Genomic DNA, 16,896 nt, shown 5'->3' with positions numbered 1-16,896 from the left:
ACCTGCTACACATTGATGACCACAGCTGAAGGCTTGATTTGTTACTGAATGCTCACATCATTCTCCCAGCTGTCCTTAGTGGAATTTAAGGACTTAAGGAGTAGCACGGTAATGTTGTGTGTGTCAGGGACCCAACTGTGGATTTAGGGATGAGCCTTTCAAATACTAAATCTGACTGTGTGCACTCTTGACCTTTGCCCTTTCCCCCATATGGGTAATGTGGGATTTACTCAGGGCATTCAGGGATTTGGAAGCACAGAATCCACTCGGTAATCTCATAGGGCTTTATAAGAAGCATTAAATGTCGGGATTACGGTTATTTTGCCCTGCAACCCAGAGAAGGGAAATGCTACCACGCCTGTAGCCAGTTACTGCAAGAAATTATCTCTGTGGTTGTCAGGTTACCAGCATCCCTCTGATGGGAAGCAATTCTTGCTAGTTGTTGACTCCAAGTCAGCTGACTCTTTCAACACTTGTCCTGTCCGAATTTTCCTGCTTCTTTTTTTTTTTTTTTTTTTTTGGTGAGGAGGACTAGCCCTGAGCTAACATCCGATGCCAATCCTCCTCTTTTTTGCTGAGGAAGACTGGCCCTGGGCTAACATCCATGCCCATCTTCCTCTACTTTATATGGGACGCCGCCACAGCATGGCTTGACATGCGGTGCGTCGGTGCATGCCCGGGATCAGCACCTGCGAACCCCGGGCCACCGCAGCAGAGCGCGCTCAGTTAACTGCGCCTGCTTCTTAATATCTGAGGTGTCGCCTTTGATGCGTCTCTTACCCTAAGAGTTTAGCGGCTGAAAACTAGACCTCCCATCACTGTCACTACTGACTAAGGTCTTTTTGTCAGTCGGACACTCTTGTGTAAACCTGTTTGCTTCCCCAGGGAAGGTAAACATGTCCTCCAGCCTGCCTCTCCATCTCATAACCTTCATGAAGTAAACATTATCCACCCCTCCCCACCTCCCCAACTCCAGGTCAAAAGACTGCAACAGGCGTTGCTTAGTCTAAGGCTTATCACAAATATTCTGAAATGGTTCTTAACAGCAACAACAACAAAACCTTCAGCACTTAATATACTTCAGTGACTAAAGTGTAAATGAATCTGAAAGGTTGTCACCGTATGAACTTAAAATATCCAAAAGAGGGTTAGGAGGTCAAGATGTTTTATGCTATTAAAAACATTAGATTAAATGTTACTAAAAACCTAGAGATGGGTCTAAATGAGCTCAAGAATAGGGATTCACTTTAGAAAGAATTTTGTCAAAAGAATAGAATCCTGGACAACATAACTCTGTAGACAACAAAGGGCATATGTTTAAATTGGCTTTTGTCCAATAGTTTTAACCTTGTTTCTCGAAGTTTTGCTGAAGCCCACGCTGCAATAATGTAGAAAGGAGTTTAGAATTGTTCCTTCTTTAACTATTTTTTTTTTCTGTGCTAAACTAAATCCCTTGCCAAGTAATTGGTTCTATGGCAAGAAGTCCTTTGAGGAAGTAATACCAGGGCATCTTAGGATTCGCCCAGTCTTTCATTCAACAAGGATTTATTTACTGGCACATGTGCCAGGCATTGGGCTGGGTCCTTGGGATACACAGTGATCATGACACAGACCTAACCCTCAAATTGTTGGAGGCTCTAGGAAATGCTGACGAACGAGCAGGCAGTGACAGTGAGTTGTGACAATGCTGTAAGAGGGAAACCACAGGGGCAGGGGACAGCTAAGACCCAGACTTGGGAGGGGCAGACAGTAGGGCCAGGGGAAGGCTTGGGAGAAAAGCTTCTAAGGTCTTCTAAGCTGTGAACTGAAGGCTCAACAGAAACCAGACAGGTACAGGGATGGAAGCAGGAAGAAGAGTGTTCTAGGAAGGGGGAATAACATGTGAAGCGTGTTCTAAAAAGGGATGGAAAGAGTATGAACCGCTCTTGTTTGGCCTAATTCATCATTTTCTTGATTGCAAAGGGCTGGGGATGACCTTTCCAAAACTGTGCACATCAGTAATTAAATATCTTTTCTGTGACTCAAGTCCATTTCAGATGGCCTCATTCACATTTTCCCAGGGCAGGCTGGCCAATAGACCATAACGTCATTGCACTTGAGGTCTCCTTCCTGTTTCAGAGAGTGGCCGCTTACTAAGCCTCTAAGTGTTGACATGAAAAAAGCATCTAAGACACCAGACCACTCACCTATAAACTCTTCATGCTGACTCTTAATAATTTAAAGTTTTAAATGCTTTATTAGTGATTTTGCTAATTGACAAGATCTTGCTCACTTGACAGTTCCCGTCTACTGCCTTACCCCCTCATATCCAATCTACAAGTTTGACTCTTTTTAAGACTGTAAGTCTTGGAATCTAGCCCAATAAGGACATAATCCAGAACATGAGAACTCTATACACATGGATAAATTAACCACAGCATTTACTGGTAACAGTGGAAAAATTGTAGAAAAAACTTAAATGTACCCATATGGTTATTAGATAATAACATTATTATTATTATTAGATAATAATGGTATATCCATTTCCAGAATTTATGCAGCTATTAAAAAAGAGGATAATTTATAGTAATTTGGAAAATGCTAGTGAAAGACAATGTTAAGGTAGAAAATAAAATATACAGAATTACACACATTATGATCACAAGCACATACTAAATATAAATATGAAAAATGCTGGAAAGAGATCTGCCAAAATGAGAACAGTAGTTGAATTAGTGTGCTATGATTACGAGCTTTTTCCTATTTTCTCTGTCTCCTACATTACATCTATAATGCCTTTGTAATTTAAATCCTAGTAAAAGTATTTAACTCTTTAAGTTAGCAATTTGAACATTTTCAAATGCAAGCAGCATGTACAAGGGAACAGGAGATGAGGGTATTTATATGGGAATCTCCCCACTGACACAGTAGCATTTCCCCCAGTGAATGAGCATGTGGGCGTTGTTTCAAGCGACTGACAAACTGTGGCTTCTTCATGGCAAGATGTGATGGATGATGAGGAGCACTGCCCTAAGAATGTGATAAACATTTGAAAATATCGAGCATATTCTATATTTAAGCATATTCTAAAGCACATTCTAAGTATATAACTATATTTAGTTATAAAAGTTGGAGTCGAACAACAGACTTGGAGTTAAGTTCTTTAAATCAAGTTTAGACAGTTCACCTTCTTTAGGGTTCTGGGTAAAACAATGATTTTTTCCAAGAGTAAGCTGAACAAGACCTGGGTCTATGATTCTAATGACCGCTCTGACTTCTCTGACATGGATGTGTTCTTAGTTGGGGATAAACCGATTTTTTTCCTGTGTGTCAGTTTCCCCGGATGGTCAAGAGTGATAGTGACGTTGATCCACCGGATGGGGTAAGCGGGTTACTCAGCTTTTGGAGAGGAGACAGAGCCAAGAGACTGCTTCTCTTTCTTCACATCCATGTAAGCTTAACTTGACAATAACGAACTGTTTTCTATCCCCCCCTGAGCAAAGACAACAACTAAATCAGTTTTAGTTGCAGCAAGAGTATTTAGGTTATATTATAGGTTAACTCCTTCCAAGCACAAAGAATAGCTAATGGCAGTTGTGGAATTTCCTTTTTGAGAGATTTGCAACAATAGGTTAGATATACATCTGGCCTTGAACGCCTCAGGCGTGGTGTACAAAGAAACAGAATGAACAAAAATAGCACGCACACAGACAAAAATACATGGTGTGTCCTAGTCCTTCTCTCAAAGATTTTAATAGATATAGATTTAAACACAGTTTACACTCTCCCCCCCTCTCAGCTGAATCAAAGTCTGAACCACAGCAGTCTCAGAAGAAACTTGGAAAGTTGGCCACAAATCATTTACCTGTACTAGGAGTTCCAGCTTCCTGTCATCAAGAAGATGTACTTGACATCGACGGCCCTCCGTCATCTAGGAAGAAAGAGAAATCATGGTCACTGAGAGTCTAGCAGCCTGACCAATGGTTAGAGGGTCTCCCATGCTGGATGCCACCAGGCATATTCCTCTGGGCCAAACTTCCCCTGGGAGTTGGTACTATATAATGCCAAGGAGTGGCAGGATTGGTTCATTCATCCATTCACTCATTCAAAAATATTTATTGAGCACTTTTTATGTGGCAGGCACTATTCTGGGAGCTGGGTGTATAGCGGCACACAAGACAAGGTCCCTGCCCTCATGGAGCTTACATTCTTATGGGGAGATGTAAAATAAATTAGCAAAGACATATATCACATACTGTCAGGTGGTGATAAGTGTTATTCATGCTTTAGTCATTCTTTCTTCCATTCAATTATTTTATCACCACGCATTAGGGGCAGACCTCAGTATCTGGTCTCCGTCACCTCTGGACTTGTCCCTCTTACTGATCACCAGAGAGTAGATGACCACCCCTCTGGCAACTGCATTTGCTTTCTGTGTTAATCACCCCTTCTCCTCGTTTATGACCCTGGTCCCTACAGTGCTTTACCAATGATAGAGAAGCCCGGGAGATAAGTGCTCACAACTAAACCCAACCCCAAACCCTTGTGCCTTGCACTATGAACACCTCTGTGCGATGTAACAGAAGGAGCAGCTAGACAGGCACCAGAGACCCAGGTTGAGTCTTGGCCACACCGGTTACTGGCTGCAAGGCTTTGGACAAGCCTCTGTTCATCTCTGCGCCCCAGTTTCACATACAGCATGAGTGGGCTGGGCCCAATGGGGTGCTGCTGAATGTTTAATAACTGGCTTTCTGGAAGGAAAAAGCCTTAATTTCTACCATTTGCTGGAGCCCCAGCATCAGCCTCAAAGGAAATCCTCCCAAGACCAAGCCTTCTCGTACATGTCAGCTGGCCAACACTCTAACCAAAAATTGTCTTGCTGCACTCCACATATCTTCACTATGTCTGATTTCAAGCTACTGTCACACAACACTGATAGCATTTACAACAGACAGATACAACAGACAGACATAATCTCAAGAGCACAGACGATAGCGAAGGATAGTCAAATAATTAGGAAGTGATGGATTTTGCCTATTTATTATCTTTGTTTTTAATATAACTTATTTAACTCTAAGTTTATACAACTTACTTTTAATAACGGCTATGTTTTACAACTAGAATGCAAAATTCCTGAAAATTAACAATTGACTCTCACAAGTGGGTATGAGCCAGCTCCATCACCACTGCCTGGCCCAGAAGACCCATAAGGTTCTTTCTAGCCTTTGTATTTATATGACTCCAGAGCCCTCACTGAAGCCACCTTCTCTTTCCCCAGCTACCAGCCACTTCATGCAGATCAAAAGGAAGGATGCACATGGGTAGATCCTGGCCTCGCCTGTTGCATGGCCATCAGTCTCTTCTCATGAGCACTTTCTCCAGGAAAGATGGAAAAGACAGCCTCTTCTCTTCTTGCTCAACAGGACTTATTCTCTAACCATTAGCCTAGACTTATTCTTTAACCATCAGCACGTCCAATACTCCCATGAGAAAATTCTCCTTTTCCTTCCTCAAAAGAAGCCAACTCATCACGCTTCATTCAAGTCCAATTTCCCTAGTTATGGGATCTAAACCAAAACAGCATGTCCTGCTTGGATGAGGCTAAAATCAAAAGTCTCTCGAATCTGATATAATAATGACTCAGCAGTCCCCAGCTCCGAGAAAAATCATCAAGAAAAATTTCACATACTCATAAGCACTCTAAGAGAGGTTGAAATAGAGTACAATTTGAGGAAAAACTTCAATCCACAGGCTTGCCATTTTGCACAAAGCAGGCAACTATGGACCTGAGATGGGCCCATGCAAAGTCCTTATTCACTCTTAACTTCAAGTGTTAATTGCCTTAGCAAGAAAATGGGCTAAATTTCCATTAGAGTCTATCAACCGTGCACATAGCAGGCATCCTAGCCAATGGACTTAATTTAAAAAAATTCATCAGCTTCAAAAAATAAACAAGTGGGATGATATCAAACTAAAAAGCTTCTACAAAGCGAAGAAAACCATCAACAAAATGAAAAGACAACCTACCCAAAGGGAGAAAATATTTGCAACTCATGTATCCAATAAGGGTGAATATCCAAAATATATAAAGAACTCATACAACTTAATGGCAAAAAAAAAATCCAATTAAAAAATGGGCAAAGGTTGACATACAACTATCTACTGGAGCTTTGGGGAAACAAAAAAAAAGGAGGAGGATTGGCAATAGATCTTAGCTCAGAGCCAGTCTTCCTCAGCAAAAAGAGGAGGATTAGCACGGATGTTAGCTCAGGGCTGATCTCCACCACCAAAAAAAAAAAATGGGCAAAGGATCTGAAGAGACATTTTTCCAAAGAAGACATACAGATGGCCAACAGGCTCATAAAAAGATGCTCAACATTATTAATCATCAAGGAAATACAAATCAAAACCACAACAAGATATCACCTCACATCTGTTAGAATGGCTGTTATCAAAAAGACAGGAAATAACAAGTGTTGGCGAGGATGTGGAGAAAAGGGAACCCTTGTGAATTGTTGGTGGGAATGCAAACTGGTGCAGCCAGTATGGAAAACAGTATGGAGGTTCCTCAAAAAATTAAAAATAGAACTACCATATGATCCAGCTATTCCACTGCTGGGTATTTATCCAAACAAGATGAAAACACTAACCCAAAAAGATATAGGTATCCCCATGTTCACTGCAGCAGTATTTATAATAGATAAGACATGGAAGCAGCATAAGTGTCCAATGATGTATAAATGGATAAAGAATATGTGGTGTATATATATATATATATATATATATATATAATGGAATATTATTCAGCCATCAAAAAGAATGAAATCTTGCCATTTGCAACAACATGGATGAACCTTGAGGGCATTATGCTAAGTGGAATAAGTTACAGAAAGACACATAGCGTCACTCACTTACATGTGGAACCTATAAACCAAAAAAACAAACCAAAAAAAACCCAAATTCATAGATACAGGGAACAAGCTGGTGGTTGCCAGAGGTGGGGTGGTGAGGGGTGGGCAAAATGGGTAAATGGAGTCAAAAGGTACAAACTTCCAGTATAAGATAAATAAGTCCCGGGGAAGTAACGTACGGCATGGTGACTATAGTAAATAATACTGAATTGTATATCCAAAATTGTATATCTGAGAATTGTATATCTTTAAGTTCTCATCATAAGAAAAAATGTTTGTAACTATGTGCCGTGATGGATGTTAACTAGACTTATTGTGGTTACCAATTCGCAAAATAGACAAATATCAAATCATGATGTTGTACACCTGAGACTAATGTAGTGTTATCAGTCAATTATATCTCAATAAAAAAAGAAAGAAAAAAACTTTTACAAAGTAAATGAATGGCTTTGCTGGGGAAAAAAATCCATCAGCTTCATTCCCTCAAGTTCAAGGAAAACTACTGTAATTTTAAATTAGACTAAAATTCGTGCTGCCATACCAAAATGTATAAACGATTATTTCATCACAACAAAAGTACACAAAAATGTTCAAGTTTCGACAGGGCAGTTGACAGCAATTGCACAGGTAGGTACTTGGGATAAAATTTTAGACATTCAGCAATTCAGTTCTTATCAGAAAGAACATAAGAGTAGAAATTCTAGGAAGGAAAGTACTACAACCATCTAGCATATTATTCTCAAATTCCTTTGAAAACACTTATTACAGGTTTGAGAAAATTCTCCGAAGGGTAGGGACAGGGGAGAATTTTAAGAAAGAAATTCTGCTTCTCCTGCTGCATATTTAAAAACTTATTTAATTTAAACTCATTTAATTTTTTAAAATGCTGCATATTTAAAACACCAAGTTTTGAGTTTCGTTTTATTGTAAGAGGTTAAGGATATAAACGTGTCTTTGAGTTACTTATTCACATTCTAATAAATTTTCTAAAAACAAAGGAAAATTGGTATCTGAAAGACATTACCATCTCAACGTTTTAATCACAGTAATAAAGAAGAGGCAGTATATCATTTTCTCAAAATATTTCAAAGCATGCAAAGTGTGACATAACATTGAGTTCATTCCCATACCTAAAAGTTTACCCTGAGGTTCTTATTTGCCTCTGAAACATAAGATTTTCATCACATTAATCTCACCTTATCCGCTCAGCAACTTAAGGAAGTCACTAAGCATCGAGATGTTAAGATCTACCCAAGGTCTTCCACTGCATTCTTCTCTTCAACAGAAGCTCAGTGCTAAGTCCTGGGGAATTTATAAGCACACTCCCTATTTTAATAGGGAATTTATAAGCTGCCTCCCCTTTGGAAGGCAAAATGTGGCTGAGAAAAGTCAGCACAGAGAAGTGAGTCCCAACAGAAACTCAACTTTGAATCATCACGTTTTTGAAAGTACAACTTTCTTTCGACAGCACTGCTGTGGCTTTTTGCACAAAGGGGAGACCTATTTGTTGTTCCAGACTGAAGAAAGATTGGAGTATCCTGTTCTCATCATCGGTTCAGAAAAGGTTTACCATTCTGGGTGTGTGCGGAGAAAGAGTGAACATCTGTAGCTTTGTCTGGATTGCCAGGCATACTGAAATTTTCTTTTGAATACTAACAATTGTAAAATAATACTGCTTTCCTTGTTTTCATTTTCAGCTGCTCAGGCACAATTGGAGTGCTGGCATCACCCACAAAGGAAATCCTTTTGGAGAACAAGGCTTCTCGTAGATGTCAGCTGGCTACCACTCCAACGTAAATCGTCTTGCTGCAATACAAATTTACACCAAGCAGAGGCCTGCCAAGTGTTGATTCTAACGGATATACAGAAAAGAGGTATTTTGAAAGTGAGGTGTCCACCTCATTTATCCAACTTTGCTGTTAAGACACACACTGAATCATGAAGACTATGCATAAACATGGAAATGCATTTATGATACTAGCTTACACAAGCATAGCAGAATACGAAATGACACATGTCCTATAAAAGCAGCCATCAAATTGTCATGCAGATGGACAGGAATCAGGAGACAAAAATAAAACAGCTGATGTGGTAGGGCAGTCTAATGGGTGGTTCTCCCTCCCCCCACCCAAATAGTACATAACGTGTTGTTTCTGTTGTTTCTTTCTTTTTCAGTTAAAAAAAATATAAAAAAGAAACTTGTTCTGGAAAAATGAATGACCGTGTTTGAGGTCAGCCATAGGAAATGAAGCCGAGAAGCTTCTTTCTCAGCAAATTCGTTTTAGATTGCCTATGGTTTTAACATATCAAGTCAAATCAATTAATTTACAAATGAGAATTATAATTGTCACATGGGTCAGAAATCTGAAGACTGAAGGTCTGACACATTCTCTCCCTGCAGGCAGAATTTATGGGAAGCCAGTTGTGACCAGAAGCAATTTAGGGAGCACAGAATCTGAAAGGGAGGAATTATAAATATCTGGGTTTCAGGGCATTCATCGACAATAGCCTGATATATATTCCTGATGGTGGAAGGGACGACTATCCAAATGTGGCAGAGGACTCCCCTCTTCAGAGCATTACTAAAAAACAAACAATAACTAATTAACTAGCAATGTCAAACTCCCCCAAATGGTGATTTTGGGGTGCTTTACATGGAGAGGTACAGGGGACCAAGTTCAGTATGTGAAAATACATTTTATTAAGAATATTTTCAATTCAAAACTAAGTAAACCCTATTTCAATTTGCTTCTCATTATGTCCTTTTTGTCTATACATCAGCTCTCCCTCTCTCTCTCTGAGCCACTTCTCGGAAGATCTCTCTCCCCTTTTTCTTGCCCCTTGCCAAATATTTTTTTTTTAATGCATTTCTTCTTCTTTTTTTTTTTGGAGGAAGATTGGCCCTGCGCTAACAACTGTTGCCAATCTTCCTCTTTTTCTTTTTTCTCCCCAAAGCCCCAGTACATAGTCGTATATCATAGTTGTAGAGTTGTAGCTCTTCTATGTGGGATGCCACCTTAGCACAGCTTGAAGAGCAGTGAGTAGGTCCACGCCCAGGATCCGAACCAGCAAACCCCAGGCCAGGGAGCAGAACGCTCGAACTTAATCGCGATGCCACCGGGCTGGCCCCATCCCCTTGCCAAATATTTCATATACTATGGTGTAGACATGTGGAGGAAGCACTCTGAAGAAATAACCCTAGTTCCACTGTTTATAATATTTTGATGGAAAATAATGCAGTTGTGCAAATGACTACAGGGTAACAGGTCCTGAACTTAGAAAAAATACATAGTTTATAAAAACTAAAAAATATTCCATTAACATATGTTACCATTATATTTCCTGAGGCTATATTTACACTGAAACTGTTATCACTAAGACACGGAGGGCTGGGGTGAGGGTGGGGACAGCCATGGGGAGGAGAGCTCTTAGAGTAACGTTCACAGGCTGCAAAAACATTTAACCTAGTTACCGCATGCCTACTTGTTTACATTTCTGTGCACAGTAAGTTACCAAGTTGTGACTCATATTCATTCTAGAGATGACAACTTTATGAGACAATAAAATAAGAAATATTAAAGACTCACTAGAATGGTATAAAGTGAAGAATTAACATTTCCAAAACATGCTTTATTTAGGAAAATCATCAAGACTCCTCCAAACAACCTGAAATCCTATCCTTTGAAACTTTATCATCAAATAGAAAATTCTCATTTCAAAAACGTCCCGGCCAGGCCCAAATACAGAGACCAAAGTCTTACAGCACGTCCTCATGAAGCATGGTCCGTTAAACCACGGAACATCTGAAAGATGCCGGATATATTACAGCAGCACCTCGCAATCCGCCCTTTGACCCAGGCCATCTTGTGGCTCAGAAGGAAATTCCAGAGACATGACTACAACTTCCCAGTGCAACTCATTGTTGGAGCTTCTGCTCTCCGGGTCACCTCAACGTGTCACATCCCATTCTCCACTTCAATTTCCTCTTCAGACAAATGAAGGCTCAACGACCCATCTCGGTACCAAAAAGTCGCCAGATCATAAAATCTCCATAATCATAAAGCTGCCACACCCAGGAGATGAATGAATGTGACAGTCAGGTGGCCTCAAGAAACTCAACCCCACAGTAAAAATGCAGATAGAAAGGACTTCAGGCAAATTAAAATTTGTTAAAAATATGCATCCATTCACTGCCATGGAAATAGATATAACAACAGTTATTATAATGTAATATATTATAATATAATAACAGGGCATGATGCTCATAACCTCTAAAGGTTAAAGGTATATTGTCTATTTTTATTATAGTTTTTCCGTCTGTCTGATTTATCTCAAGCTTACCCTTTTTGCCTTCAAGCGACATCATATTAAAATAAGATGATAATGGAAGGAAAGGCGATACAAGGTCTAGACACCAGAGTCTGATTCAGGGAGAATGACCTTGTCCTTACTTGCTCCATGACCTCTGGCAAACTATTTCACCTCTGTCCTTACCATGAGTCTCCTGGATTTAAAAGGACACACACAGGCATGTCCTTGAGGCTCCTGGCTGCTAAATACAGTTGTAACTTATAAAACTCAGATGAAAGTGATTAAGTGAGTGGCCCTATTAGAAACAAATTCACATGGCAATGCAATGTAATACAAAAATTGAAATAGCCTTGCATTCCTCGAGGCTCAGCCCTCTGCAAGTCTGCATTTGCTAGGGTCATACGTAGGGCCAGCGTTTTACTGCGGCATCTTTGGGAAACACATTTTAGTGCTGCTGCTCAGATCTCTCTCTCTCTCTCTGCCTTCAGCAAAAGGAAATGGGGTTTTTTCTAGTAATGCAGGAAGAGAAGTGGTGTCTCGGGTACACCCAGGGTACGGGGACAGCATAGGGCTGCTGTGTGTGGGGTGGAGTTTTGGCCCCTGACTCTACCGCCCTAAGACCACTGCTGTGTGTGATCGAGCCACAGGTCCTGTAAGACAATCCATTTCAATCCTCTCCAGACGGCACTGCAGGGCAGAGGGTCAGAAAACAGTGACAATCAGTCTCTGGGCCTAAAGTTTAGGAGATGAGGAATGGACCCAGACGGGTAAGAGGTAAGGACAGCCAGGAAGCTCCACCGATGGTCTCGTGCGATCCCCGCGAAGAGGAACCCGGAGCCAAAGCTAAGCTGTGGGATGTGGGGAAGGAGGGGTACTGTTTTCACCTCCCAACAAGACACTGCAACTTGAGGACATGCTATTGATACGGAGGTCGGACAGGTGCATCTCAGATATGGAAGGTCAAGTTCCAGTTGGTGCATTTCAACCCAGGGCCAGAGCAGGACAGACAATCGCTCTCCTCTCTCTGAGAGCCAGCCCTCTGACTAAATGGTCAGGAGGAAAGCACACTGGGAGATCCGAACACATGGGCTCTGGAGTTATATTACGTACCACAGACACCGACTTGGTGCGCCCAGAGCAGTCAGCTCACTTCAGTTAAGTGCAGTTAAGGCGTCCGGCTTCTGAAGGTGGCAGCGTTACACTGTACTTTCTGCATTACATTCGAACTAGCTGGACGCCTAAAGAACAGTGACTTGATTGTCACACTTAGGTTCTGCCGCTGCTTGAGTATCTCCTGCAGACAGGATTTTGTCTACCTGCATTTCAAGTATATTATTAAATACACTTACTAACACTTATTTACTTCATTCATAACTCATCTGCAAACTTTTGCTTTCTACTCAGGCCTAGGATTCCAGACATCTTTTGTTCTGTAATTGGAGCAACTGGAATCTCTGAAGATACATGGAGACTTAATCCTACTAGACACTGGATTGTCTTACTGTTATTATTATTGTTTGGAGAGGGGTTGGAGAAGGGAAGAGAGCCTACTCCTTATAGGGGAGGGAATTTCGATCAGAGGGGGCTCCTGTGTCGTCTAAATAGAGGCTGACTGGAGACAGAAGGTGGGAATGTGCAGAGAGCAGAATCCGAGCAGATCTGGACGGAAGGCCTCAGGGAATAAAGGCCTGAGCAGGAGATGCCTGATGTGGCTGTAAAACAACATCTCTCCTTCATCACGCACTGCTGCTGCCCTCCGTGAAGGATGAGTATCTGAATGCTGGATAACAAGCCCTCTGACATCTGGCCTCACCTCACTAGATCCGGTTTTCTCAAATGCTCTCCCTCCCCTGGTCCCCCAGTCCCAAGACTCAGCCCCCTGGACGTCTCAATTTTGTTGCTCTGAGGGCCACCCTCTCCCTTGCCTCAGGGCCTGGCCCAGGCTGTCTCCTCTGCCTGGAAGCACTTGTTCTTCACTCCTGTACTTAAAGGACCATCCCTGCATGCCTACTCAATGCCACGCACTGAGCCAGGTGCTGGAGACACAGCGGTGACCAAAAGCACGGCCCACTTCTTAGAGGTCACTGGCCTGGGGGAAAGATGGACACTCACTTGTGCTCATTCTTCCAGACTCAGCTTTGCGGACGCACGCACCTTCTCCTTGCCCTGGGGGGATCTTCCCACCGCACCTGGCAGCCATTCCAGGCGTGATGCCAGGCACCGTGTCTTCCCAGCTCTTCTCCCCAGGCCACCCCGCTGTGGCTGACAGAGGACGGGAGGAGGGCCTGGGGCCCCAGTGCCCGGGTTTGTCTTACCCCAGCTTCACCATGGGCGAGCTGGGTGCGCGCCCCTCCACAAGTCACTGCGCCAACTTATGCCTCATTCCCTAGTCTAGGACATGGAGACCATCACGTGCCAACCTGGAGGGGGCGCTGTGAGGAACGACTAAGTTAATGCAGGTAAAGAGCATGGAACTCTGCTTGGGACGAAGGAGGTTCTCAGCCAATATTACCTTCAGAAGTCTCCACTCAGGGAATGCGAGGCTACTCCGAGCAGGAGTGGCAGAAAGGCAAGAGTGTCCCCTCCCCGCCCACACACACACACACACACACACACACACACACCCCTACAGATGGCCTGGGTGGGGCTGCAGGTTTGTGTCCACTCACACCGGCTTTTCTGCTACTGTCAGAGTGGGTGAGAAGGCTCGTCTGGACAGGGTACATCTGGGTGGCTGTCCCTTGCGCTGAGCCCCACAAGGCCCTGGTCATGTGCAGAGGGGGCACTTCATGCACACAGGGTGCCTAGAGGCCCAGTGCTTGTCCCCAGCAGCAGCGGCTCCCAGAGTCATCCCGTGCCAGCCGGCAATCATCAACAGAGAGCTGATGTAAGGAACCCCCAACTTGGCCTAAGAAACGAGGTTCAGGAATGTCAGTTATGACATGTGGGGCAGTATTGGCGTGGACAACAAGAACCGCCAGACCGCAGTCTGCAGCGTGAATGGAGGAGATGAGGGCCTCTTGTGCCTGTTTCTCTCGGCAGGTTCACAGTGTTGTTCTTAACACACACACTGTTCACAGCGCACGTGTCCAGGCAGACATCTTTCAAAGGTGGCTGAGTGAGGTATAAATCCTGAAAAAAAAGACCATGCAAAGAAGCAACAAGAACCTACATACCTATCCAACATCCCACTGTTTTCCTTAGAGTGAGAAAGACCAAAGAAAGTAACACCTGCTCTTTGTCACAAGGAGCTTTGGCTTCAGTATCTTAATGTCAGAGTTTTTTGGGTGGAACGAAGATGCTTTTTCCAAAGAAAAGGAGAATATCTACCCTTTCTTTTGTTTTGTTTTGTTTTTTAATTTTTTTTTTTCCCCTCAAAGCCCCAGTAGATAGTTGTATGTCATAGTTGCACATCCTTCTAGTTGCTGTGTGTGGGACACGGCCTCAGCATGGCCGGAGAAGCAGTGTGTTGGTGCATGCCCGGGATCTGAACCTGGGCCACCAGTATCGGAGCGTGAGCACTTACCCGCTAAGCCACGGGGCCAGCCCTTTTCTTTTGTTTTAATGACTGTACTTGGAATTTTTATAGTAGAAGAGGAGGACAAATGGGGAGTCAGATGCAAATCCCAGACTCAAAGAAAACAGTTGTGTTTTTTTTTGCTGAGGAATATTCACCCTGAGCTAACATCTGTGCCAATCTTTCTCTTTTTATTTGTGAGCCACCACCACAGCATGGCCACTGACAGACTGGTGGTGTAGGTCTGTGCCCGGGAACTGAACCGAGGCCACCGAAGCAGAGCATGCCGAACTTAACCACTAGGCCACGGGGCTGGTCCAAAAACAGTTTTTAAAAGTCCAGAAAAAAGATAAAGTTGACTCTATGGATCTAAAATGATATTGTTTGTATGAGATGGAGACTATAAAAGTAAAAGTTTGATAACACAATAGAAATAAAATTGAATGAGAAAGTAGAGATGGAGACATCCAAAGAACACGGAGTATCTGCACAGAGAACTCCCAGAGAAGACTAGATGTGAGTCTAACACAACCAGCGTGTCAGGGGGAGCGTGCATTATACGGGCTATGGCCACAGATGAGGGAGTGTCACACACTTTCAGAGACAGAGGTAGAAAGCCAAAGCTGAGATTTAAAACAAGGAAAGTCTAAAGACAATGAGAGAGCCTTTAAAGGTACTTCCAAGCAAGAAGAGTAAGGAAAGGACTGTTTTCATCGTTTGGTGCCAATGGCTTTTTGTTACAAGATGAACCTCGGAACCACTCAGTTCCTGTTTTGTTTCCAACTCCTCAATGAAGAAGGGAAACGGTAGGGCTAACTCATGAAAGAAGATAAACCAACTGCACCTCTTTCCCCAAAATAAATTCCAGATGCTTCATAAAGTTAAATATTAAAAATAAATCAGTAACTATTTATTAGGCCTTGCTAAGCATAAAAGCAATAGGTGAGCCCAAAGGGAAAAATGTATAGATTTGACTACATTAAAAATAATGCTTAAAAAAAAAAAAAAGTAATTCTACTCCACAAAGCACCATAAGCAAAAAGAAAAAGCAAATGCAAATTTGGGGGGAAGATGATAACTGTAATGAGGGGTTAATATGTTAAAATGATTTTAATTAGTAGATAATTACAAATTAATTAGAAGACACTAATACCCTACGGGAAATAAACAAAACGAAAATGCAAATGGCTAAGAAGTTCATATCCTTTGTCTCTGTAATTTCTCTTCCAGAGAAGAGATCTATCTCTCTAGTAATCTAGAGAGTGATCCATAATCTATCCTAATGAAAGAAGAGGAATGGGGTTAAAGGATTATATGGAATAATGGCCACCACAGCGTGCGCTCATTCAGCCAGTGTTTATGGTGCATTTATCACGGGCCAGGCATCTTATTAGATGTATCCCAATGAACTTGATTTTGTTCCTATACTTAAGGAGCTTCTATGTCCAGCAGAAGAAATACCCACATTAACAGGCAATTACAGTGTAATCCATATAACAACAGGGTGTGTATAAGATGCTATGGGGTGGACACTGGGGAGGAACCTAACTCATACCAGGAGATTGGTCAATACTCAGGTGAGGAAGTGATATCTGAAGAACAGGACATCCGGCAGAGGCAACTTGATGTAAGAAGGCCTGGAAGGGGAGAGAACATGGCATGTTCGGGAAACATCAGCAGTGCAGCAGAGCTGGAGCACAGAGTGGCAGGTAGGTGAGGAGCATTGAGAAACACAGCTGGAGAACCCTACTTACAAGAACAAGGAGGAACAACCATATATCCAATGGTCTGAGGATGGCTAAGTCACCGGTGAAATAGTAAGGAGCCACTGAACATTGTTTTCAAATCAATTAATCCTAACTGATGCAGACATGAGGGGAGACTGGAAAGAGGGTTCTAACTGCAGGTGTTGAGGCTCGGTGCCTAAGAAGATATGCAAACATTTGGAAAACGGTCAAGAGACACTAAATATAAGCTGTCTTTCTCCATATCTGTATTACCCCCAAATATTTGTAATCAGACACAGCAAGTGCTTATCAAATTTACGGATGATAAAGAGGTTTAGATGGTAGCTTCAAAATGTACAAGTTGGGATCATACCATTTATAGTTTGAGGTCCTATTCTTAGGTTATATGCTAGATAATGGAATAATGGAATTAAGAGGCCTCCTACATTCC

General features: G+C 42.3%; 1 protein-coding gene across 4 annotated transcripts in view; it reads right to left on the bottom strand.

Annotated features, from left to right (window-relative positions):
- FRMD4A (FERM domain containing 4A) overlaps window positions 1–16,896 on the bottom strand; it is a 284,467-nt gene that overhangs the window by 185,397 nt on the left and 82,174 nt on the right. For all 4 annotated transcript variants that reach the window (XM_087420815.1, XM_004425353.3, XM_087420814.1 and 1 more), the window contains exon 2: window positions 3,845–3,910. In XM_087420815.1, coding sequence (XP_087276941.1) covers window positions 3,845–3,910 — 66 coding nt within the window. The remainder of the gene's footprint in view (window positions 1–3,844; window positions 3,911–16,896) is intronic.

Source organism: Ceratotherium simum, chromosome 32, assembly GCF_057802395.1.
Source record: "Ceratotherium simum simum isolate JZ-2026a chromosome 32, ASM5780239v1, whole genome shotgun sequence".
Classification (NCBI taxonomy): domain Eukaryota; kingdom Metazoa; phylum Chordata; class Mammalia; order Perissodactyla; family Rhinocerotidae; genus Ceratotherium; species Ceratotherium simum.
Note: the sequence above shows the minus strand (reverse complement) of the source record. Positions and strands in the feature narration are given on the sequence as shown.